This window comes from Rhinopithecus bieti, unplaced genomic scaffold (genome assembly GCF_001698545.2).
Source record: "Rhinopithecus bieti isolate Rb0 unplaced genomic scaffold, ASM169854v2 scaffold_18142, whole genome shotgun sequence".
NCBI lineage: Eukaryota > Metazoa > Chordata > Mammalia > Primates > Cercopithecidae > Rhinopithecus > Rhinopithecus bieti.
Genome location: NW_016809248.1, coordinates 366788 through 386975, shown reverse-complemented (window position 1 = coordinate 386975; position 20188 = coordinate 366788). Strand labels below are relative to the sequence as shown.

At 37.7% G+C, this 20188-nt stretch overlaps 1 protein-coding gene across 3 annotated transcripts in view; it reads left to right on the top strand.

The window, feature by feature from the left end:
• SLC44A5 (solute carrier family 44 member 5) overlaps positions 1-20188 on the top strand; it is a 433562-nt gene that overhangs the window by 369246 nt on the left and 44128 nt on the right. For all 3 annotated transcript variants that reach the window (XM_017888981.1, XM_017888980.1, XM_017888982.1), the window contains one exon: positions 10171-10255. In XM_017888981.1, coding sequence (XP_017744470.1) covers positions 10171-10255 — 85 coding nt within the window. The remainder of the gene's footprint in view (positions 1-10170; positions 10256-20188) is intronic.

The following is a 20188-nucleotide window of genomic DNA, read 5'->3' as shown; positions in this document are numbered from 1 at the left end:
GAACCTACAGCATTGTCTGGCATTACAATATGTGCTCAGTAAATTCATTGTTAAATGAATGAGAAAAAAGGGATAACACAGATAAGAATGATTTGCTCCCAAAGTGGAGGTCAGCTTAAAGATCTGATCAGGTCCTCAACAACACTAAGTAAGTCTGACTATTATTACTATCATTTGGAAATTTAGAAAACTAAAATTCAGAAAGGTTAAAATACTTGTTAAGTTTCAACTGTCTATTAAATAGCAAAGGTAGCACATTCTAACCCTAAATCTTGTGCTGTTTAGGCTACACACAGTTGCAGTGAACTTGCCTTTCCATTTTACTTGTTTAACCCAGGCCTAAAAATCTTAAACATAGCATCATTAAAAGTATCTTTACATGTTCTAAAACACCACAAATAAATTGTGTGTGTGTGTGTGTGTGTGTGTGTGTGTGTGTGTGTATTTCTATGCCAAAATGAAATGCATCTATGTTAGGATGTGTAAGAAATTTAGGCAGCTCTAAAATAGGGTAACTTACTTGTTAGACTTTAACAATTGTCATGATGTATTTAAGCAATCCTTTGATTCCCAACTCTGGAAGACATTCCTTAATAACTGAGCCCAAAGTCCATGTTTAGAGGTGGTGTGATATTTGAGATGTAGCTTTTGGCCTTTTGTGCTTTATCTAACCAAAAAGACTCTAGGAGAAACACCAGGGGTTTTTTAAGTGTCAAAAGAGATGAAACAGCGACTTCAAAGGAAAACGGAGTGCTTTGTTGTTGTGTGTAACTTTCTCTGCCTCTTGAGCTCTGGGAAAGTTGTTCATGACACTTAGGTACAGACCTTTTCTTTGAGATTTCCACACACAAAAAAGCAAGAACTTGATTGATTTTGATGCCACCTACTGGCTACTACAAAACTTCAGCTTGTAAAGGTTGTGCTAAAATTACTTTGAACATTGATGCAGCCCCATTACCAAGACTGAAATACCTGGCCCCATGAGGTTAAGATAAGAAAACAAAAGATTAAGGGGACAATGCTCTTCTATGTAAGATTTTTTAAAATTGATATGTAATATTTGTACCTTTCTATGGGGTTCGTGTGATATTTTGTTACATGCATAAAATGTGTAATGTTCAAGTCAGGGTATTTAGTGTATTCGTCACCCAAGTATTTATCATTTCCATGTGTTAAGAACATTTCAAGTCCTGTCTCCTAACTAGTTTGAAATATACAATACATTGTTGCTACCTATAGTCATCTTTCCATGCTATGGAACATTAAAATGTATTCCTTCTATCTAATTGTATGTTTGTACCCATTAACCATTAACCCATTAATCAGCTTCTCTTCACTCCCCAGCCCCTGCCCCAGTCACATAAGCTTTCAGTTTGCTAGTATTCTGTTGAGAATTTTTGCATCTATGTTTATCAGGGATATTGCTCTGTAGTGTGTTTGTTTGTTTGTTTGTTTTTATGTCCTTGTCTGACTTTGGTATCAGAGTAATGCTGGCCTCATAGAATGACTTAAAAAGAATTCTCTCCTCTCCAGTTTTCTGGAGTAGTTTGAAGAGAAGTGGTTTTCATTCTTCTCTGTAAGTTTGGTAGAATTCAGCAGTGAAACCATTTGGTCCTGAACTTTTCTTTGTTTGGAAAATTTGTATCCTTGATCCAATCTCATTACTTGTTATTGGTCTGTTTGGTTTTTCTATGTCTTGATTCAACCTTGGTAGGTTGTATGTGTCCATGAATTTATCCATTTTTCTAGTTGGTTTGTGTATAGTTTTTTCATAACAGTCTCTGATAGCATTTTTCATTTCTGTGGTATCAGTTGTAATGTCTCTTCTTTTATTTCTGATTTTATTTATTTGGATCTTCTCTCTTTTTTCTTGGTTAGCCTAGCTAGTAGTTTATCAATTTTATTTTTTTCAATAAAAACTTTGTTTCATTGTTTCCACTGTTTTTTAGTCTCTATTTTGTTCTCCTCTCATTTTTATTTATTTACTTCTACTAATTTTGGGTTGGTTTGTTCTTGCTTTTCTAGTTCCTTGAGGTGCATTGTTAGATTGTTAGATTGTATGTTTTTATGATGTAGGTGTTTACTGCCATAAATTTTCCTGTTAGCAGTGCTTTTGCTCTATTCCATCAGTTTTGGTACATTGTGTTTTAATTTTCATTTGTTTCAAACATTTTTTAAATTTCCTCCTAATTTCTTTCTTGACCTAACAGTCATTCAGAAGCATGTTATTTAATTTCCATGTATTTATAGTTTCCCAAGCGCTTCTCATTATTGATTTCTAATTGTATTCTATTGTGGTCTAAGAAGAAACTTGATATGATTTTAATTTTTAATAATCACACAAGTTGGCCTTGGGTGGCAGCTGCAAACAGAATAATCTTTCTCAGGGAACTTTTAGATGTGTGGTGGCCCTGCCGCTGGGCGCATTGGGATCTATGCCAATGGCTTGCACTTTGGCCTTGGTGAGAGCAGCCAGCAGCAGCACATGGCTGCAGGTAGGGGATGTCAGTGGGGACTCCAGGAATGTGGAGATATAAGAGTTGTTGAGCCCTAGGACAGGATGCAGTATGGTATGTTCCAGGCTCTGAAAATGGTGCCTTGCTATTCCCTTTTTTTTATTTTAATACTTTAAGTTCTGGGGTACATTTGCAGAACATGCAGGTTTGTTACATAGGTATACACATGCCATGGTGGTTTGCTGTGCCCATCAACCTGTCATCTACACTAGGTATTTCTCCTAAGGCTATCCCTCCCCTAACCCCCCACCGCCCAACAGGCCCTGGTGTGTGATGTTCCTCTCCCTGTGTCCATGTGTGCTCATTGTTCAACTTCCACTTATGAGTGAGCGCATGCGGTGTTTGTTTTTCTGTTCTTGTTGTAGTTTACTGAGAATGATGGTTTCCAGCTTCATCCATGTCCATACGAGGGACATGAACTCATCCTGTTTTATGGCTGCATAGTATTCCATGGTATATATGTGACACATTTTCTTTATCCAGCCTGCCATTGATGGGCATTTGAGTGGGTTCCAAGTCTTTGCTATCGTGATCAGTGCTGCAATAAACATACATATACGTGTGTTTTTATAGTAGAATGATTTATAATCTTTTGGGTATATACCCAGTAATCGGATTGCTGGGTGAAATGGTATTTCTAGTTCTAGATCCTTGAGGAATGGCCACACTGCCTTCCACAATGGTTGAACTAATTTACACTCCTACCAACAGTGTAAAAGTGTTCCTGTTTCTCCACATCCTCTCCAGCATCTGTTGCTTCCTGACTTTTTAATGACCATCATTCTAACTGGCATGAGATGGTATCTCATTGTGGTTTTGATTTGTATTTCTCTAATGACAAGTGATGATGAGCTTTTTTTCGTATGTTTGTTGGCTGCATAAATTTCTTCTTTTGCGAAGTGTCTATTCATATCCTTTGCCCACTTTTTGATGGGGTTGTTTTCTTCTTGTAAATGTATTTAAGTTCTTTGTAGATTCTGGATATTAGCCCTTTGTCGGATGGGTAGATTACAAAAATATTCTCCCATTCTGTAGGTTGCCTGTTCACTCTGATGATAGCTTCTTTTGCTGTCCAAAAGTTCTTTAGTTTAATTATATCCCATTTGTCAATGCATCGATCTCGATCTCACTGGGAGCTGCAGACCAGAGCTGTTCCTGTTGGGCCATCTTGCCAGCCGTCTTGCTATTTCTTCTTAGACCTCAGGGAGGGGTGCGAGACCCAGTAGAAGTTTCTCTGTGGAGCAATACTATTATGCAGTCTCCAGGCAATTTCCTATGTTAGTCTCAGGGCCTGAGTGGGTCAAGGGGCTCGCCCATGGCTAGAATTGCAGGAGTTTGTGTTGGGAATGTGGACCGCTAGGGGTCTGTCACCCTTTTCCTGCATTGGAAAGCCTCTCTAGGTTCCCAGCTGATCCTGGCTGAGCATGCCTTCTCTCTTCACTCTCCTTCTATGCCTTAGGTCTTTCCTGTCACTTTGCTGTTGAATTCTAGCATTCTCGCTTAGGTGATCTATTCAAAGTGTGATTATATACTTGCTATTTTGGTTCTTCTTTGTAGTGAAGGTGGATACTATATGCCTCTCATCAGCCATTTTGAAGTGCTTCCCATTTAAGCCTTGCATTCAATTCAGCAGCCATGTGAAGCAATAGCAACTTAGTTTTCAATCCACTGACCTCTGACAAAATGGCAAGGGTGTCTTACAAATCTCTTTGATTGAACTTACTACTAGCGTCCACACAAAATTTGGTTTAAGGTTTAAAATTTGAATCAAAATAATATATGCATGTGAAAACAAACAAAATAGCAATGAAGAGTTTATAATAAAAGTAATGGTCTCTCATCCTAGGACTCCTCACCCACACTTTCCTTTTGCTGGGACAATCTCTTCTCTCTCTGGTTTTAGTTCTTCCGGCAGTTTGTTTTTACAGAACTTTAAATAATAAGCTTATTTTATTTCATGCTTATTAAGTTTAGATAATATCCACTGACAGACTGCTATGGGAAATGAAGATTTCCAACTCATATACATTATCTTTTTTACTGATCCCTTTCACCCATGTTTGGTAGTTAAATTACTACTTTTAGATTTCCTTGTGGTTACTTTTATGACTTTAAATAGTATGCAATACCTCTACTTCTTGTTCTACTAAATTTCATCAGTGTCTCAGCTCATCTTTATGTAAGAGGATATTATCCCTCCTACCCTTCTGTTCACCTTTTCTTTCCCTTTCACCTTTTACTTTCTGGAAATACATTTTCTGCAAATACCATTTTACATGATCAAATTTGTCACCATTTATGTTCAGTTCTGGAACTTCAACAGAATCTGGCATGTTCTATTGGTAGGTTGGTTCCAGAATTTGAAAATGATTTTAAAAACTTTTGCTTTGTCATAACTGTGCAAACCATATTCACTGTCAGGCCATTGCTTTCTTATTTGTACCATGTCCTTGATATCAAAGCCAAATCTCACACTTCATTAGCAGCATAGGATCATCTCACATTTCAGTTTGCTTCAACATAGTGACTTCCTAGCATAATTTTTTCTTTGCCCACAAGGTTTTTCTTGGATAGTCTTCATTAGGACAATGTGTTTTTCTGCCGTCTCAATCATACTGTTTTTCAGAGGCCCCCCTTTTCTCTGAAGATCTACCTTGCAGAGCTGCTGTCCTTTTCCTTTACTCAGGACCTGGTAAATTGTAGGCCTATTGCATAGCTTTAATTCTGGGGCTTCTCTACCTTGTTAAATTGTCTTTTTCTAGAGTTATCAGCTTTATGAAACAAAAGCACAGAATGCCCAGTTAATTTAATTTCATACAAATAATAATTTTTAGTATAAGTATGTGAATTTATTGTTTCCTATATCCCAAGGCTGCCTCTCTTTCTGTTGACCCTCCTTTTTTCATGGAGAATATTCTCAATTACATTCCTAAGAAAAGAAAGCATGAGAAATAAACTTGCTGAGTTCCTGAGTCTTTTTTGTCTCTTCGTCTTTTCTTTTCTCTTTTTATATTTGATTGATGGTATAGCTGTAGAAGTGTAGCTTGAAAAATAATTCCCTTCAGAAATGTGAAGACATTACTTCATTATTTTTGGCATCCAACATGTCTAATGCCAGTATAATTCACATATATCATGATAAGTTTTTTCCTTTTAGAGAGTACTTAAAATCATTTCTTTATTCTTAGTGGTCTGAAATCTCACAATTTGATAGAGGCCTTTTTAATTCTTTCTTTGAGTCCTTAGTAAGTCCCTTAATCCTGAAGAACTATGACTCTCATCAGCTCTGGACAATTTTCTTTTGTTATTTCTTTGTGATTTTTATCCCTTCCATGTTTTCAGTTGTCTTTCTGGAACTATTGGTCATACCTTGGATTTCCCGGATTAGTCTCAGTGCCTCTTCTTTTTTTCCTTTTATTTTTTATCTCTGACTTTTTGTTCTGTAGTTTAGAATTTCTTAATTGTTTCCAGCTCTTCTTTTGATTCTTTTTTATTTTGGCAATTCTATTTTAATCTTTATAAGCCCTTCTTGTTCTCCAATTATTCTTTTACAATAACATCACGTTTTCATTTTGTGAATAATCTGCTTAAATTTCTCTAAATATGTTAGAAGTTTTAAAGTTCCCTCCTGTACCCTTAATTATTTTAATAATTTAATTTTTGTTTGTTTAGTTTTTCTCTTTTATATTTTGATTCCTAATATATGCCTGATGTTACATAATTATCCATTACTAAAGAAAAAAGGACTGGGTGGTTTGGGTGGATTTGCTTTGCTGCTGTGTTAGTCGGTCATCTTACCAAAGAGGCCTCTGCACCATGTGGGGTGACAGGGCTGTGTTGACTGTCATATGCCATTACAGCATGAATTGGTAGGAAGCTGGATGTCAGGCACTGGCTTTCAAAATGCCATAAAACAAGCTTGTGCAACCCACGGCTCACAGGCTCCGTGTGGCCCAGCATGGCGTTCAGTGCAGCCCAACACAAAAATCATAAACTTTCTTAAAATATTATGAGAATTTTTTTTTTCTTTTTTTTGCAATTTCAGTTTTAGCTCATCAGCTATTTTCTGGAAGCTGGAATTCTAAGCATAGAGGTCTGGGAGACAGACAGTGGTTCTGATTTGCACTGCAAATCTGTATAGAAACTTTCAATTAATCTTTCTGCTTTGGCTACATTTCTCACTCTCAACTCAGTCTAGCATGTTTCATGATTTCTAACAGGCAAATTCTGTCCCACCCTCCCTGTACCCCTGTATGGTGCATTCGTTGTTCAGCACACTTCAGTATTCATCCCATGTTCCAAATATTGCTGAACTCTCCTATACAATTGTGAGTAAATCACATCATCCACATTCTTAGCTTGTATGTTGAGGTTTATTCATTTATTGATACTTTTACTATTTTATTCCGATGAGTCTCAGGAAAGAAGAGAGATAGGCTTAAATGCCTGGTACATCATCTTGAACTAGTAGTTTGCTATTGTTTCTATTTTATTTCTTGGTGGAAATATAATTTAAGTTAAATTATGAGTTACTTCCTCAATTACTTCCACAGAATTGCTCAGCTGCAATCACCATCATCTACTTTGCACCTAAAAAATCTGAGGTCAGGCCAGGTGTGGTGGCACATGCCTGTAATCCCAGCACTTTGGGAGGCCGAGAAAGGCAGATCATATGAGGTCAGGAGTTCAAGACTAGCCTGGCCAACATGGCAAAACCACATCTCTACTAAAAGGACAAAAATTAGCCAGGCATGGTGGTAGGCGCCTGTAATCCCATCTACTCAGGAGGCTGAGGCAGGAGAATTGCTTGAACCCTGGAGGTGGAGGTTGCAGTGAGCCAAGATCATGCCACTGCACTCTAGCCTGGGGGACAAGAGTGAGACACCATCTCCAAAAACAAAAAAAACTGTAGTCCACTGGAATTTGAGAATATCAACGGCTGTGGTAGAATGACTGTAGATTTGTGCTGAAATACTAAGGATGATTCTAAGACTTACTTGAAAACCTTTGAGATAAATATTTTCAAAAACTTATTATGGAATTGATCTCATTCATTCTAAAACATCTGATAAGTGTCTGTAGTGAGCCAAGTATGAGGTTAAGTTCTGGCAAGGTAGGGATGTAAAGATGAATAAGGTATAAACCTTACCCTTGAGGATAACATAATCTGGTGAATAACTTGAGTTTATATAGCAGTTTGCAGTTTATAAATCAATTTTACCAATGGTGAACTCTTGGCACTTACTAATTTACCATTCACAGTTTTAACTACTCCCAAGGGACCCCAGTGATCCATGATATGTACAATTTATTCATTTGCTTAAGTACAAATTTGAATCACATGCACTGTGAGACTGTGTGGATGATGTTGTTGCTTGGGTGGCGAAATAGCCAAGCTAACACTTAGAGATCTCAAAGTAGTAGCCTTGTACATATTGTGTATGAATTTATAACCAGCCTCTTCAGCCATTTGAATTTAGTGGAATACAGACTTAGAATGGGTTTATTTTTCTCATATCATTGCCTTTAACAGTGCTCCTTCAGATCTCCCTTCTCGCTTTCATATTTCAGGCAGATTACATAGTTTTCAGACACTTTCTGTTGTTAAAAGTTCAGTGTAGTCCAATTTAAGATTTCAGTTTCATTTCTTCCAATCCCCAAGCTCAGGTTTGACTCTGCCAAAGAACTTGAAGTGAGAGAGAGGACTTGGCCTGCTGTTACCCGTCTCCTCTCTTCCTTTTTGGTTCTAGCTTATTCAATATGCTGTGAGGGGTGGAAGAAGAAAAGGGATGATGTGTTTTACTTTCCTAGCTACTGCCCTTTCTTACTAAAGAAAAAAGAACTAGAATGTTTCTGTGGACTTGCTTTGCTGTTGTTTTTGTCACTGTGGCTAGGACATAACTGACCAGCCATCAACACTCACTAAGGCAGGCATCCAAGGGCTGGCTCTCTCATGGGGTGCAGGTGGACGTTTTCTGGGGCAGTCCTCACTGAATAGTTCTTTGATATAAGTGATCAGCTTTGGTTTGCCCTCCTCCAGACCCTTTTAGCTCCATCCCTGGTGATTCACCTCCACAATCTCTTAATGTCAGGTGAGGTCCCGCCAGGGAGGCTGAAGCCCATTTATTGATTCCATATCCTACTATGATGGGCTGTTTTACTGCTGCCCTCTTTCTGCCTCATTGACTTTTTTTTCAATTCTCTTGTGGTCTCTTTGGGTCGCATTTCTCCCTGCTCAAATGGGCATGGAAGACTGACTAGCAGGTCTGCCACATAAGAGGTGTTCAATTAGAAAATGAGATGTTGGTCTACCCCTCTTACTGCACCTTCAGTCTCTATGACAGATTCTCTTAGAACCCTCTATAACTTGGAATTTGGAAGAAACAACTCGTCCTCTCCTCAGTGAGGATGGTAGGGAAAGTTCTATTAACTGCAATCATTTGTTGTATCCTGCCAACTCCACTGTCTCTGATCCACCTCACTCCCCACAATATTGGCTTATGTAGAGAGGAGTAGGAACCAGGTAGAAGCGATTAAAAGATCTAGCCCCAGTCTCTTGTGGAAGACTTTCTTTATCCTTAGATTTGGATCCTACTTACTGATTTTGAGTTGGTAGGAAAAGTATTGCTGAACAGCCCGTTACATTTTGTGCTATGCATGTAGTCACATTAATTTACTGGGGAGTTGACAAAGAGTTAGGAAACATTTTTCCTGAATATTTAGGGCTGTGTTTCTTAAGATATGGTTTACAGAACACTGTATCTGAATCCACTGGGGAACTTAGGGGAAAACATACTAATTCCTAGGTCCCATATCTAGAATTTGGACTCTTGAGGGTTGGGAAAGAGTCAAGAATCAAAATTTTGAACAAACACTTCAGGTTTTACTTTTGCCTGCTGAAGTTGGGCAACCACTTGTCTTAAGTCCACTATTCATTATCTCAGGCCCTCCCAACACCTCTGTGAAGTAGGTAGGAATAGTATTATCTTCATTTTACTGATGAGAAAATTGAGATTCAAAAGAGAACCATGGCTTGCTAAATGGTAGAATAATACACCACTCAAAACTAATGATAATGAATATCAACCTGCTTCATTACTCTGCCACTGGCTATAATTTTCAGCAAAGAGAAAGTATCATTTAATTCATATATGTTTTTTCAGATTACCAAAGTAATGTATATTTATTTTGGGAAATCCGTAAAAGCACAAAAATTAACTAAGCAATATAATCCCAACATTCAGATATAATAATTTGTTTCTTCATGTTATACCTGTTTTTATAAATTAAAATCAAATCATATGTTAATATTCTTTAGTAACCTGCTTCCTAAAATTGATGTATTGTAAATTTTACCATCCATTAGATTTGTTCTTTAGCATTATTTTCAATGGCAATGTAATGTTCTACTTTATGGGTTTACAAATCTATTTAACTAATCTCCTGTTGATGGATAGTTTGATTATTTCAACTTTTTACTATTAGAAAAAAAGACATTTTAAAGGTTAGGTACTTAAGGGTGAGGGGGAATATATTTCAGCTGTCTATAGATAATGAAGCCAATTTTAAAGGTTATTTATCAAAAGTCTTCAGGGTCTGATGATGTGGAACATTTCCATGGTCACTAAAAAGATTGTGTTTTCTTTCTTAACAGGAACAAGACCATTTTGTTTTACTTTAACCTGTTACGCTGTACCAGTCCCTCCGTGTTGCTAAACCTACAGTGCCCTACCACACAGGTAAGGCAAAAGGTGCCTCACTGGTGGTGTCAGCCATTCTGAACATTCTTGGATAAAAGAATTCAGATATTCCATTTGAGTTCTCTGTGTGTGTGCATGGGCGGGGCGTTAATTATGAATTTCTAGAAGATGGGAAGACATAAGTGTGAGATTATATTTGTTTATATACAATCAAAACTGAGCAGAAATTAATCATTTTCGGATCACTTAGGAAGCTCATTGATTGTCTTGTCCAACCACTTACTTTTATAAACATTTGCAGCCCAGAGAAATGGAGTTTTTATCAAGATCAACATTGTATTAGGAAAAGTAAAGCTAGCTACTATAACTAATGAATCCAAGTTTTTCAGTGACTTCACACAATAACATTTATTTTTTGACCATATAACAGTACAAGGCAGGTGTTTGTGGTCAGTAGGTACTCTCCTCTAGGCTCCTTCCATCTTAAGGGTGGTTTAAGCACTTAAGGGTGGCTCTGCTATTCCTTAAATCCTCCCCATCATCTGCATCCAGCAATGAAAAGGACACAGTAAGGATGAATAAAACACTTCTGTTCTTAAAAGCCTTGGATAAAAAGTTTCACACATTGCATTTCCACTCATATGCCACAGACACAAACTGGTTATAAGTGGTCACATCCCTCAAAGACCTAAAGACAGAAATACCATTTGACCCAGCAATCCCATTACTGGGTATATACCCAAGGAAATATAAATCATCCTACTAAAAAGATGTATGCACATGTGTGTTCACTGCAGCACTATTCACAATAGCAAAGACATGGAATCAACCTAAATGTCCATCAATGATAGATTGGATAAAGAAAATGTGGTACATATACACCATGGAATACTATGCAGCCATTAAAAAAGAGCAAGGTCACATCCCTTGCAAAGACATGGATGGAGCTGGAGGTCATTATCCTTAGAAAACTAAAACAGGAACAGAAAACCAAATGCCACACATTCTCACTTATAAGTGAGAGCTAAATGATGAGAACATACGGATACAAAGAGGGGAACAACAGACATGGGAGCCTATCAGAAGATGAAGGGTGGGAGGAAAAACAAGGTCAGGAAAAATAACTAATGGATACTAAGCCTAATACCTGGGTAATAAAATAATCTGTTCAACAAAACTCCATGACACAAATTTACCTATGTAACAAACCTGCACATGTACCTCTGAACTTAAAATAAAAGTTTTTTAAAAAGAAATTTAAATGTTTCTAATCCCACGAAAAAAAAAAAAAATAGGTCACATCCAGATTCAAGGAGGAAGGAATTGAGCAATGTAGCTATGAGCTGAGCTGCCTTTTCTATACCATGGAACAAATGGAACAAGAGACACAAACCTCAATGAATACTTAAGTGTGTCTTCTATAGTCTACCTCTCTGGCCTCCAGAACACTCTTCTTCTTCCCAAAGGAGAACCCAGAGTCCCTTGTAGCACTGCCTTTAACTCAAAGTCCAGAATCTACAGATGATGTATCGTTCTATTTATCAAGTCTTGACACTACATGTACAATAGGTAACAAAGACAGAAAAATTAGAATTATAAACTCCCATTTAGAAAAGAGGGAGTGATAAATACACAGCAGTTTCTGAATTGTGGCAATGGACAGCAGTCTTTTTTTCCACCTGGATTGTGTTCTCTGAGAAGAATATTCCCTGTCCATTGCTTCCTACAGCCCTTTGCTTGGCCACCTGGGAGGTGATTTTCTGTCCTCTAGCCTCCAGGCCACACCATTGCTGAGTACTGGGAAGTACACTGTCTTGAGGCTCATATTGCTTTGAAGCTCACTTCCAGGTGTGTGAGTTTCATATCACAAATATTATTTTAACAGTGAAAGGCTTCTTAAGCCGACCTCATGATTTTTTTTAGCATTACAGTTACCTTGAAAACTTAGTAGACTTCTGATTTTTTGCTTCTTCTTGGTTCCATGTGCCGGTAACTATACCCAAAGCTGATCCCTAGGATTAGTTTGTAAATCTGCTTTATTTCTTTGCTTCCTAATCTCCCTCAAAGACTTTTGAAATCTTACTTCTGCTGATACTAAAGCCCACTTGGGATATTGGTATCTTAGTTCTGTGACCACTTCTACCCAGTTCCCCCAGGGCAAACCCTTGACCTTTCCAGGATTAATAATTGCTACCCTTTGTAATCTCAATTTCTCTGATCATCTCAATTCCTCTGACATTGCAACTCCAATAATTCTTTTACCTTACTGGGACCTGCAAACCACTGATCTTAACCCATCCAAAGTATTGCTCAGCTCCCTCATATTTGCATCTCCCACCTTACCTGACTTAGATTCCACAGTCTCTCAGTGAAATCACTCCCGTATACACATTCTTAATTCCATTGTCCCCTTTCACTTAGTTGTAAGTCCCTGGCAAAACCTGACTATAAAGATAGCTTTCAGTCTACTCCATGCCTGAATCTAGGCAGCTGTGTGTTCTTGGAGAAAAACATACAACAGTCATTTAAATTCAGGACCTAACTTCAAGTGGGCCATTAATGCTGTCTCAACCGTTCTACAGACCCTTGTCCATTCTATAGCTTACTGCCTTAGAAAACAATTTCACACCTTTTCTTCTCACCTGGAACCTCCAAGATCTCTTTCCCAATCTCCATTCCAGCCTCTGACTTTGTTTCCTGTCTCACTGAGCAAGTAGAAGCATTCAGAAGACAACTTTTAAATTCTCCCTCTCTGACATCCATTTGCCTACCTATCTTCATCTATGTCATATACTCATTCTGCTTTCCCTCTAGTTCCCCTTGGGTGAACTGGCTGTGCTTCTAAGACCAGCCCATCCATTTGTGCATTAAATCTCATCCTCTTGCATAATTAAGCACATCTCTTCAGAAATGTTGTTTTTTTATTATCAGTTTTTCCTTCTCTACTAAATTGTCTTCATCAATATACAAAGTATATGGCTTGATCATTAATCCTCTTCAAGTATTTCCACAAATGTTACCTTCTTAGTGAGGCTTCCTTGACTACTTACTCAAAACTATAATCCCACCCAGCCATTCCTGTCTCTAGTATCTTTTCTATCCTTATTTACTCACCATCTTATACCATCTTATTCATTACCACTTACTACCATCTTACAGCAAACATTTTACTCATTTGTTATTTGTTTCCTGTCTCCCCCTAGTAGAAAACAAATTGCTTAAGGGCAAGAATTTTTATCTGGTTTGTTCACTACGGTTATTTCTTTCATCTTAAAGAATTTTCCCCTTGATCCCACATCCCCCTCCAGCTACTGTTCCATATCTCTGTGCCTTTTTTTTTTTTTCCAAAACTTCTCAAAAGAATAGTCCACATTTATCTATCTAAATCCTTTCCTCTCGCTCTCATTGAAGCTTTTATCCCTACTTCAATTTCTCCTAAACAATATCATCGACCTCAACATTATTAAGCTAATGGTTAGTATTAAATCCACATTTACTTGATCTAACAATAGTATTTAATCATTCCCTCCTCCTTAAAATACCTTTTTCACCTGGTGTCCAGGACACAACATTCTTCTATATTTCTTCCCAACTCTCTGGCTACTCCCTATCAGTCTCCTTTGATGAGTTATATTAATCTTTCCAACATCTTTTAAACACTGCATTTCCCTCCCACAAGAAGCTTAGTCCTTTTCTAAGTCTGTATTTACTTCTTTGATGATCTCACCTAGTCTCATAGGTTTAACACCATCTACTTGCTGACCCCTCAAATTTACATCTCCAAATAAATCTGCTCCCTGAGCTCCAGACCTTTCTATCCAACCACCCGTGCAATATTTCTACATGGATATTTGGTTGACATCTCAAATTTAACATGTCCACAACTGAATTCCTAATTTCTGACTTTATCCCTAAAATTGTTCCCCACCCCAACGTCTTCCCTGTCTCAATTAATGCCAGCTCCAAATACCTTGATTTCTACCTTATCCTTGATTTCCCTCTCTCTCATACCCATGTTTGAGCTCTCCTTAGGTCTCCCTCCAAAATGTACCCTGAGCCAAACTATTTCTCACCACCTCTTCTCTAGTTCAAGGAGCCATCATCTCTTTTTTAGATTAGTTCAAGGATCTCCTGACTGATCTTTCTGTTTCTGTCCTTGCTCCCTTACCCTCTGCAGTCTCTTTTCCACCCAGTAGCCAGTGTGGTCCTATTAAATATGAGTCTGATTATGTCTCTTCTTTGCTTAAATGCCCCAATAGCTTCCCAAGTTACTTATACAAAAAGCCAAAGTCCTAACAATGGCCTGTAAGATCCTTCACTGTCTGACCCACTCTCTGACCACATATCCTATTCTACTCCCTTTGCTCATTGCACTTGGGTCATACTGGCCATTTGTTGTATTAATACTTGAAAGGATTCAGGAACTCTCCTGCCTCAGAGACTTAGATTCTGCTGTCCTTCCTACATAGAGAATTATTTCTCCAGATGACTGTATATCTTGATCATTCATGCTGTTCAAGAATTTCTGCAAATGTTACCTTCTTAGTGAGGCTTCTTTGACTACCTCTTTAAAATTAGAATCCCACCCAGCCACTCCTTTCTCTCTGTGTAGCCTCCTTTACAGCCTTATTTATTTATCATCTTATACCATCTTACTTACTAGTGTTTATTACCATCTTATGACAGTTTACTTATTTATTATTTGTTATCTGTCTCCCCCTACTGGAAGACAAATTGCTTGAGAGCAAGGCTTTTTATGTGTTGTTCACTACTACTTCTGTCCTCAGTGCCTGGAATAGGCACAGAATGGGGATCAGTAAATATTTATTAAATGAATAAACAAATGACTGAACGAATGAAAGAATATCTTCCTAATTCTAGTTAAGAATTTTTCCACTATAATCTACAAATCTATCATTCCTATGATAAAACAAAATACACTTGCGTATTATGCTTTTTTGTTGTTTCATAAATGAGTTACTAGATCATCTTTTCTTCATAACAAATGTAGTGTTTTAACCTTCAATGTAATTCACTCTCCCAGCCACCAAATTCCAATTTGTAATTGAGTGTTAAGCCTATCCGAATTAAAGATAAAAATAGTAATACCGAACTTGATGCAAAGTGCCCTTTGTGGTGCACAGAGAATCAGAACTGAGTCAGAATTAGCTCATTATTAGCTGAGTCATTATTAGCTGCTAATAATGCAGACTTGCATTTAGTCTTCCAGTCAGTGGTGCATATACTGATCTGAGCCATATTTTTATGCACTATGTTTTTGTTAACTGCCAGCATGGTCCAGACATGTGTCACGAGTACTTAAAGGACAGACTGTGATCAATTAGAACATCCAACCTCAATGTGACCTTCATTTTGACTAATTATATGTTGATTACTACTAATCAGCACCCTATTTGAGGTGAACAAATTGGTCTGATAGAGGGAGAAAGTAAAGTGCAGTTGTATTGTTTTTTAACAGCTCATTTGTGTCTAGAATGAGATCTGATGTGATTCTCCTTAACAAACCACGTTTTACCATTTTAATTACTTTCTTTTATGTGTTGCAAACACAGTACTTTTCTATGTGTAGTATACATTGTTTGTGTGTGTGCTTTGTAAATACAGAATCATCATGGTCTCAATTCAGAAGTACCTAGCATCATTTAAAGCCTGTGAAAGCATTAGTGCTTTCAGTACTCACTTTCATAAATCCATTTAAGTGTATTCAATAGAAGTAGTTCAGTTGTCTTTCAATGTTATATCAGTCAATTGTCGAAGTCTAAATGTCTGTAAAGTATCTCCTAATATGTTAAAGGTTTATTCAGCTTGGCTCCAATCAGAGTGAACTTTTGACATTTGCATTGATAATCATCTTAACCTTCTTCTAAAATATGTGGATGTGTTGCATGCTGTGAATGTCCCTAAATTGTTCTTCAGCTTTCTTAGAAATATACCTATGAAAGGGTATTCAATTAGGAAAAGAGGAAACCAAATTGTCCCTGTTNTCATGTGGTTCTTATATACGCTAAGCAACATACACCTTGCACTCACACTACTGACAAATAAGGAAAGCCTTCCACTATGTTCTACTCTTTCCACTTGTGAAACAAGGTGCATTTGCCAAATCATGAGTGAACTCCCATTCACAATTGCTTCAAAGAGAATAAAATACCTAGGAATCCAACTTACAAGGAATGTGAAGGACCTCTTCAAGGAGAATTACAAACCACTGCTCAACAAAATAAAAGAGGACACAAACAAATGGAAGAACATTCCATGCTCATGAATAGGAAAAATCAATATCGTGAAAATGGCCATACTGCCCAAGGTAATTTATAGATTCAATGCCATCCCCATCAAACTACCAATTACTTTCTTCACAGAATTGGAAAAAACTACTATGAAGTTCATATGGAACCAAGAAAGAGCCTGCATTGCCAAGACAATCCTACGGAAAAAGAACAAAACTGGAGGCATCACACTACCTGACTTCAAACTATACTACAAGGCTACAGTAACCAAAACAGCATGGTACTGCTATTAAAACAGAGATATGGACCAATGGGACAGAATAGAGCCCTCAGAAATAATACCACACATCTACAACCATCTGATCTTTGACAAACCTGACAGAAACAAGAAATGGGGAAAGGATTCCCTATTTAATAAATGGTGCTGGGAAAACTGGCTAGTCATATGTAGAAAGCTGAAACTGGATCCCTTCCTTATACATTATACAAAAATTAATTCAAGATGGATTAAAGACTTAAATGTTAGACCTAAAACCATGAAAACCCTAGAAGAAAACCTATGCAATATCATTCAGGACATATGCATGGGCAAGGACTTCATGTCAAAAATACCAAAAGCAATGGCAACAAAAGTCAAAAATGAGAAATGGAATCTAGTCAAACTAAAGAGCTTCTGCACAGCAGAAGAAACTACCATCTGAGTGAACAGGCAACCTACAGAAAGGGAGAACATTTTTGCAATCTACCCTTCTGACAAAGGGCTAATATCCAGAATCTGCAAGGAACTTAAACAAATTTACAAGAAAAAAATCAAACAACCCCATCAAAAAGTGGGCGAAGGATATGAACAGACACTTCTCAAAAGAAGACATTTATGCAACCAACAGACACGTGAGAAAATGCTCATCATCACTGGCCATCAGAGAAATGAAAATCAAAAACCATAATGAGATACCATCTCACACCAATTAGAATGGCAATCATTAAAAAGTCAGGAAACAACAGGTGATAGAGAGGATGTGGAGAAATAGGAACACTTTTACACTATTGGTGGGACTGTAAACTAGTTCAACCATTGTGGAAGACAGTGTGGTGATTCCTCAAGGGTCTAGAACTAGTAATACCATTTGACCCAGCCATCCCATTACTGGGTATATACTCAAAAGACTGTAAATCATGCTGCTATGAAGACACATGCACACATATGTTTATTGTGGCACTATTCACAATAGAAAAGACTTGGAACCAACCCAAATGTCCATCAATGATAGACTGGATTAAGTAAATGTGGCACATATACACCATGGAATACTATACAGCCATAAAAAAGGATGAGTTCATGTTCCTTGTAGCGACATGGATGAAGCTGGAAACCATTATTCTGAGCAAACTATCGCAAGGATAGAAAACCAAACACCACATGTTCTTACTCATAGGTGGGAATTGAACAATGAGAACACTTGGACACAGGGTGGGAAACACCACACACCAGGGCCTGTCATGGGGTCAGAGGAAGGGAGAAGGATAGCATTAGGAGACATACCTAATGTAAATGACGAGTTAATGGGTGCAGCACACCAACATGGCACATGTATACACATGTAACAAACTTGCATGTTGTGCACATGTACCCTAAAACTTAAAGTATAAAAAAAAAAAAAAGAAATATACCTATGAAGTCACTAGTATTTTCTCTAAAGGTACATGAATATGCATATGTCATTGTGTGTGTGCACGCACATGTGTGGATGAGAAACTAAGAAAAAGGAAATACATGTGGAGGTGTGGATGTGGAGATAAGTTGTTTGCCCTGCCAAAATTTCTAGAAGGAATTGAACTGCTGTTTCTTCAAGAAAATATTAACTGTGAGATTTGAGGCATATGCATTTCATTATTCTCCTGCTAACTTAGTTGTAGGGTCCACACCAAATGGCTTTGTGTACAGCAGGTACATAACCCAAAAGATGGAAAGGAGATGTCAGCTAAGCAGCACTGTTTTTACCTAACTGCCAATGGGTTGAGCTACAGGTTGGCCAATGAGAATAAATACCAGAGTAGGGAGATGGAGCAAGTCAGGGCTGAGAAAGATTTCAGAAGGAGGAACTGAAGGTGATGGAGAGACTTGAAAGGGTTAGCTGCAGTTCACATGGCTTCATCTGACCTTTATTTTTTATTGTAAAAAAAAGCAAAACCAATAGAGTGTATCTCCTCTGATTCCGCCTTCCCTCTGTGGAGTTACTGATTGGATTTCCGTCACTCTACTGTGGTTTTGTGAACTAGCACGGTGATCTGGCTTGGCACTGATAGGCCCCCAAAGTTTATTAATGTAAAAAAATTGCAAAGATGACCTCTCTGCCCACATCTAGATGTTATTGGTAAAAGACCATAATGATGATTGATTGTGTCAGATAGCCTTGATTTGTTTCATATGGTGCTAAAACTCCAGTTACATTTGGAGAATTGTGTTTGAGAATTCACAGACGCTAGTAACTATTAGTGGCATAAGTGTTCAATATTCAGAGAATTTTAAATCATCATTTTATTCATATTTAGGAAAGGAAGGAAGATTTTAACCCTGAATATGCATGTACTACACAGACAAGATTAATCTTAAATTACACTTTAAAATCATAAAGTATTTTATTAAAAGTCCATCTCTGTCCTGTGGTAGTGGTCACACAACCACATGTCTGATAAAATGGCATAGAACTACACACATACATAGGCACACACAAACAAGTGAATATGAAACTGGTGAACTCTGAGTAAGGTTAGTGGCTTCTAACTGTCTTACTCTGCTTAGTGTTGCTGCAAAAGGAATACCTGAGACTGGGTAATGTGTAAAGAAAAGAGGTTTGTTTGGCTTATGGTTCTGCAGACTGTACAAGAAACATGGAGCCAGCATTTGCCTCTGTTGAGGGCTTCAGCTTTCTGCTTTCCACTCGTACTAAAAGACAAAGAGAAGCTGGCATGTGCAGAAATTACATGGTTAGTGAGGAAGCAAGAGAGAGGATGAGGGAGGTGCCAGGCTCTTTCTAACAACCAGCTCTTGAGGGAATTAATAGATTAAGAAGCTACTCATCATCACAAGAACAGGGAGGATCTGCCCTCATGAAACCCTAATGAATAGGGCAGATTCCTCCCTGAACTATAAGAACAGGGTGCTGCTGCATCTATGAACTCAGACACCTCCCATTAGGCCCTATCTCCAACACTGGGGATCAAATTTCAACATGAGGTATGTAGGGACAAATATCCAAACTATAGCAGTAACAATATTAATTTCCCGCTTATGATATTGTGTTATGGTTATGCAAGTTCTTACCACTGAGGGAAACAGTGAAAGGTATCTGAAATCCCTATTATTCCTCACAATTACATGTTGATTTACAATTATCTCAAAATCAAAAGTTAAAAATAAGTCTATCACCGTATGGTATCTTGTTTTAACATAACATCAATATCAAAGAGCAAAGAATAGAGATTGGTAACTAGTACATGAAATTTCATTTTTTACAATAAGACTAGAAAATTGATTTAGACCAGGTGCAGTGGCTTACACCTGTAATCCTAGCACTTTGGGAGGCTGAGATGGGTGGATCATTTGAGCTCAGGAGTTTGAGACCAGCCTGGGGAACATGGCAAAACCCCGACTCTACAAAAAATACAAAAATTAGCTGGTTATGGTGGTGTTTGCCTGTAGTCTCAGCTACTCAAAGGA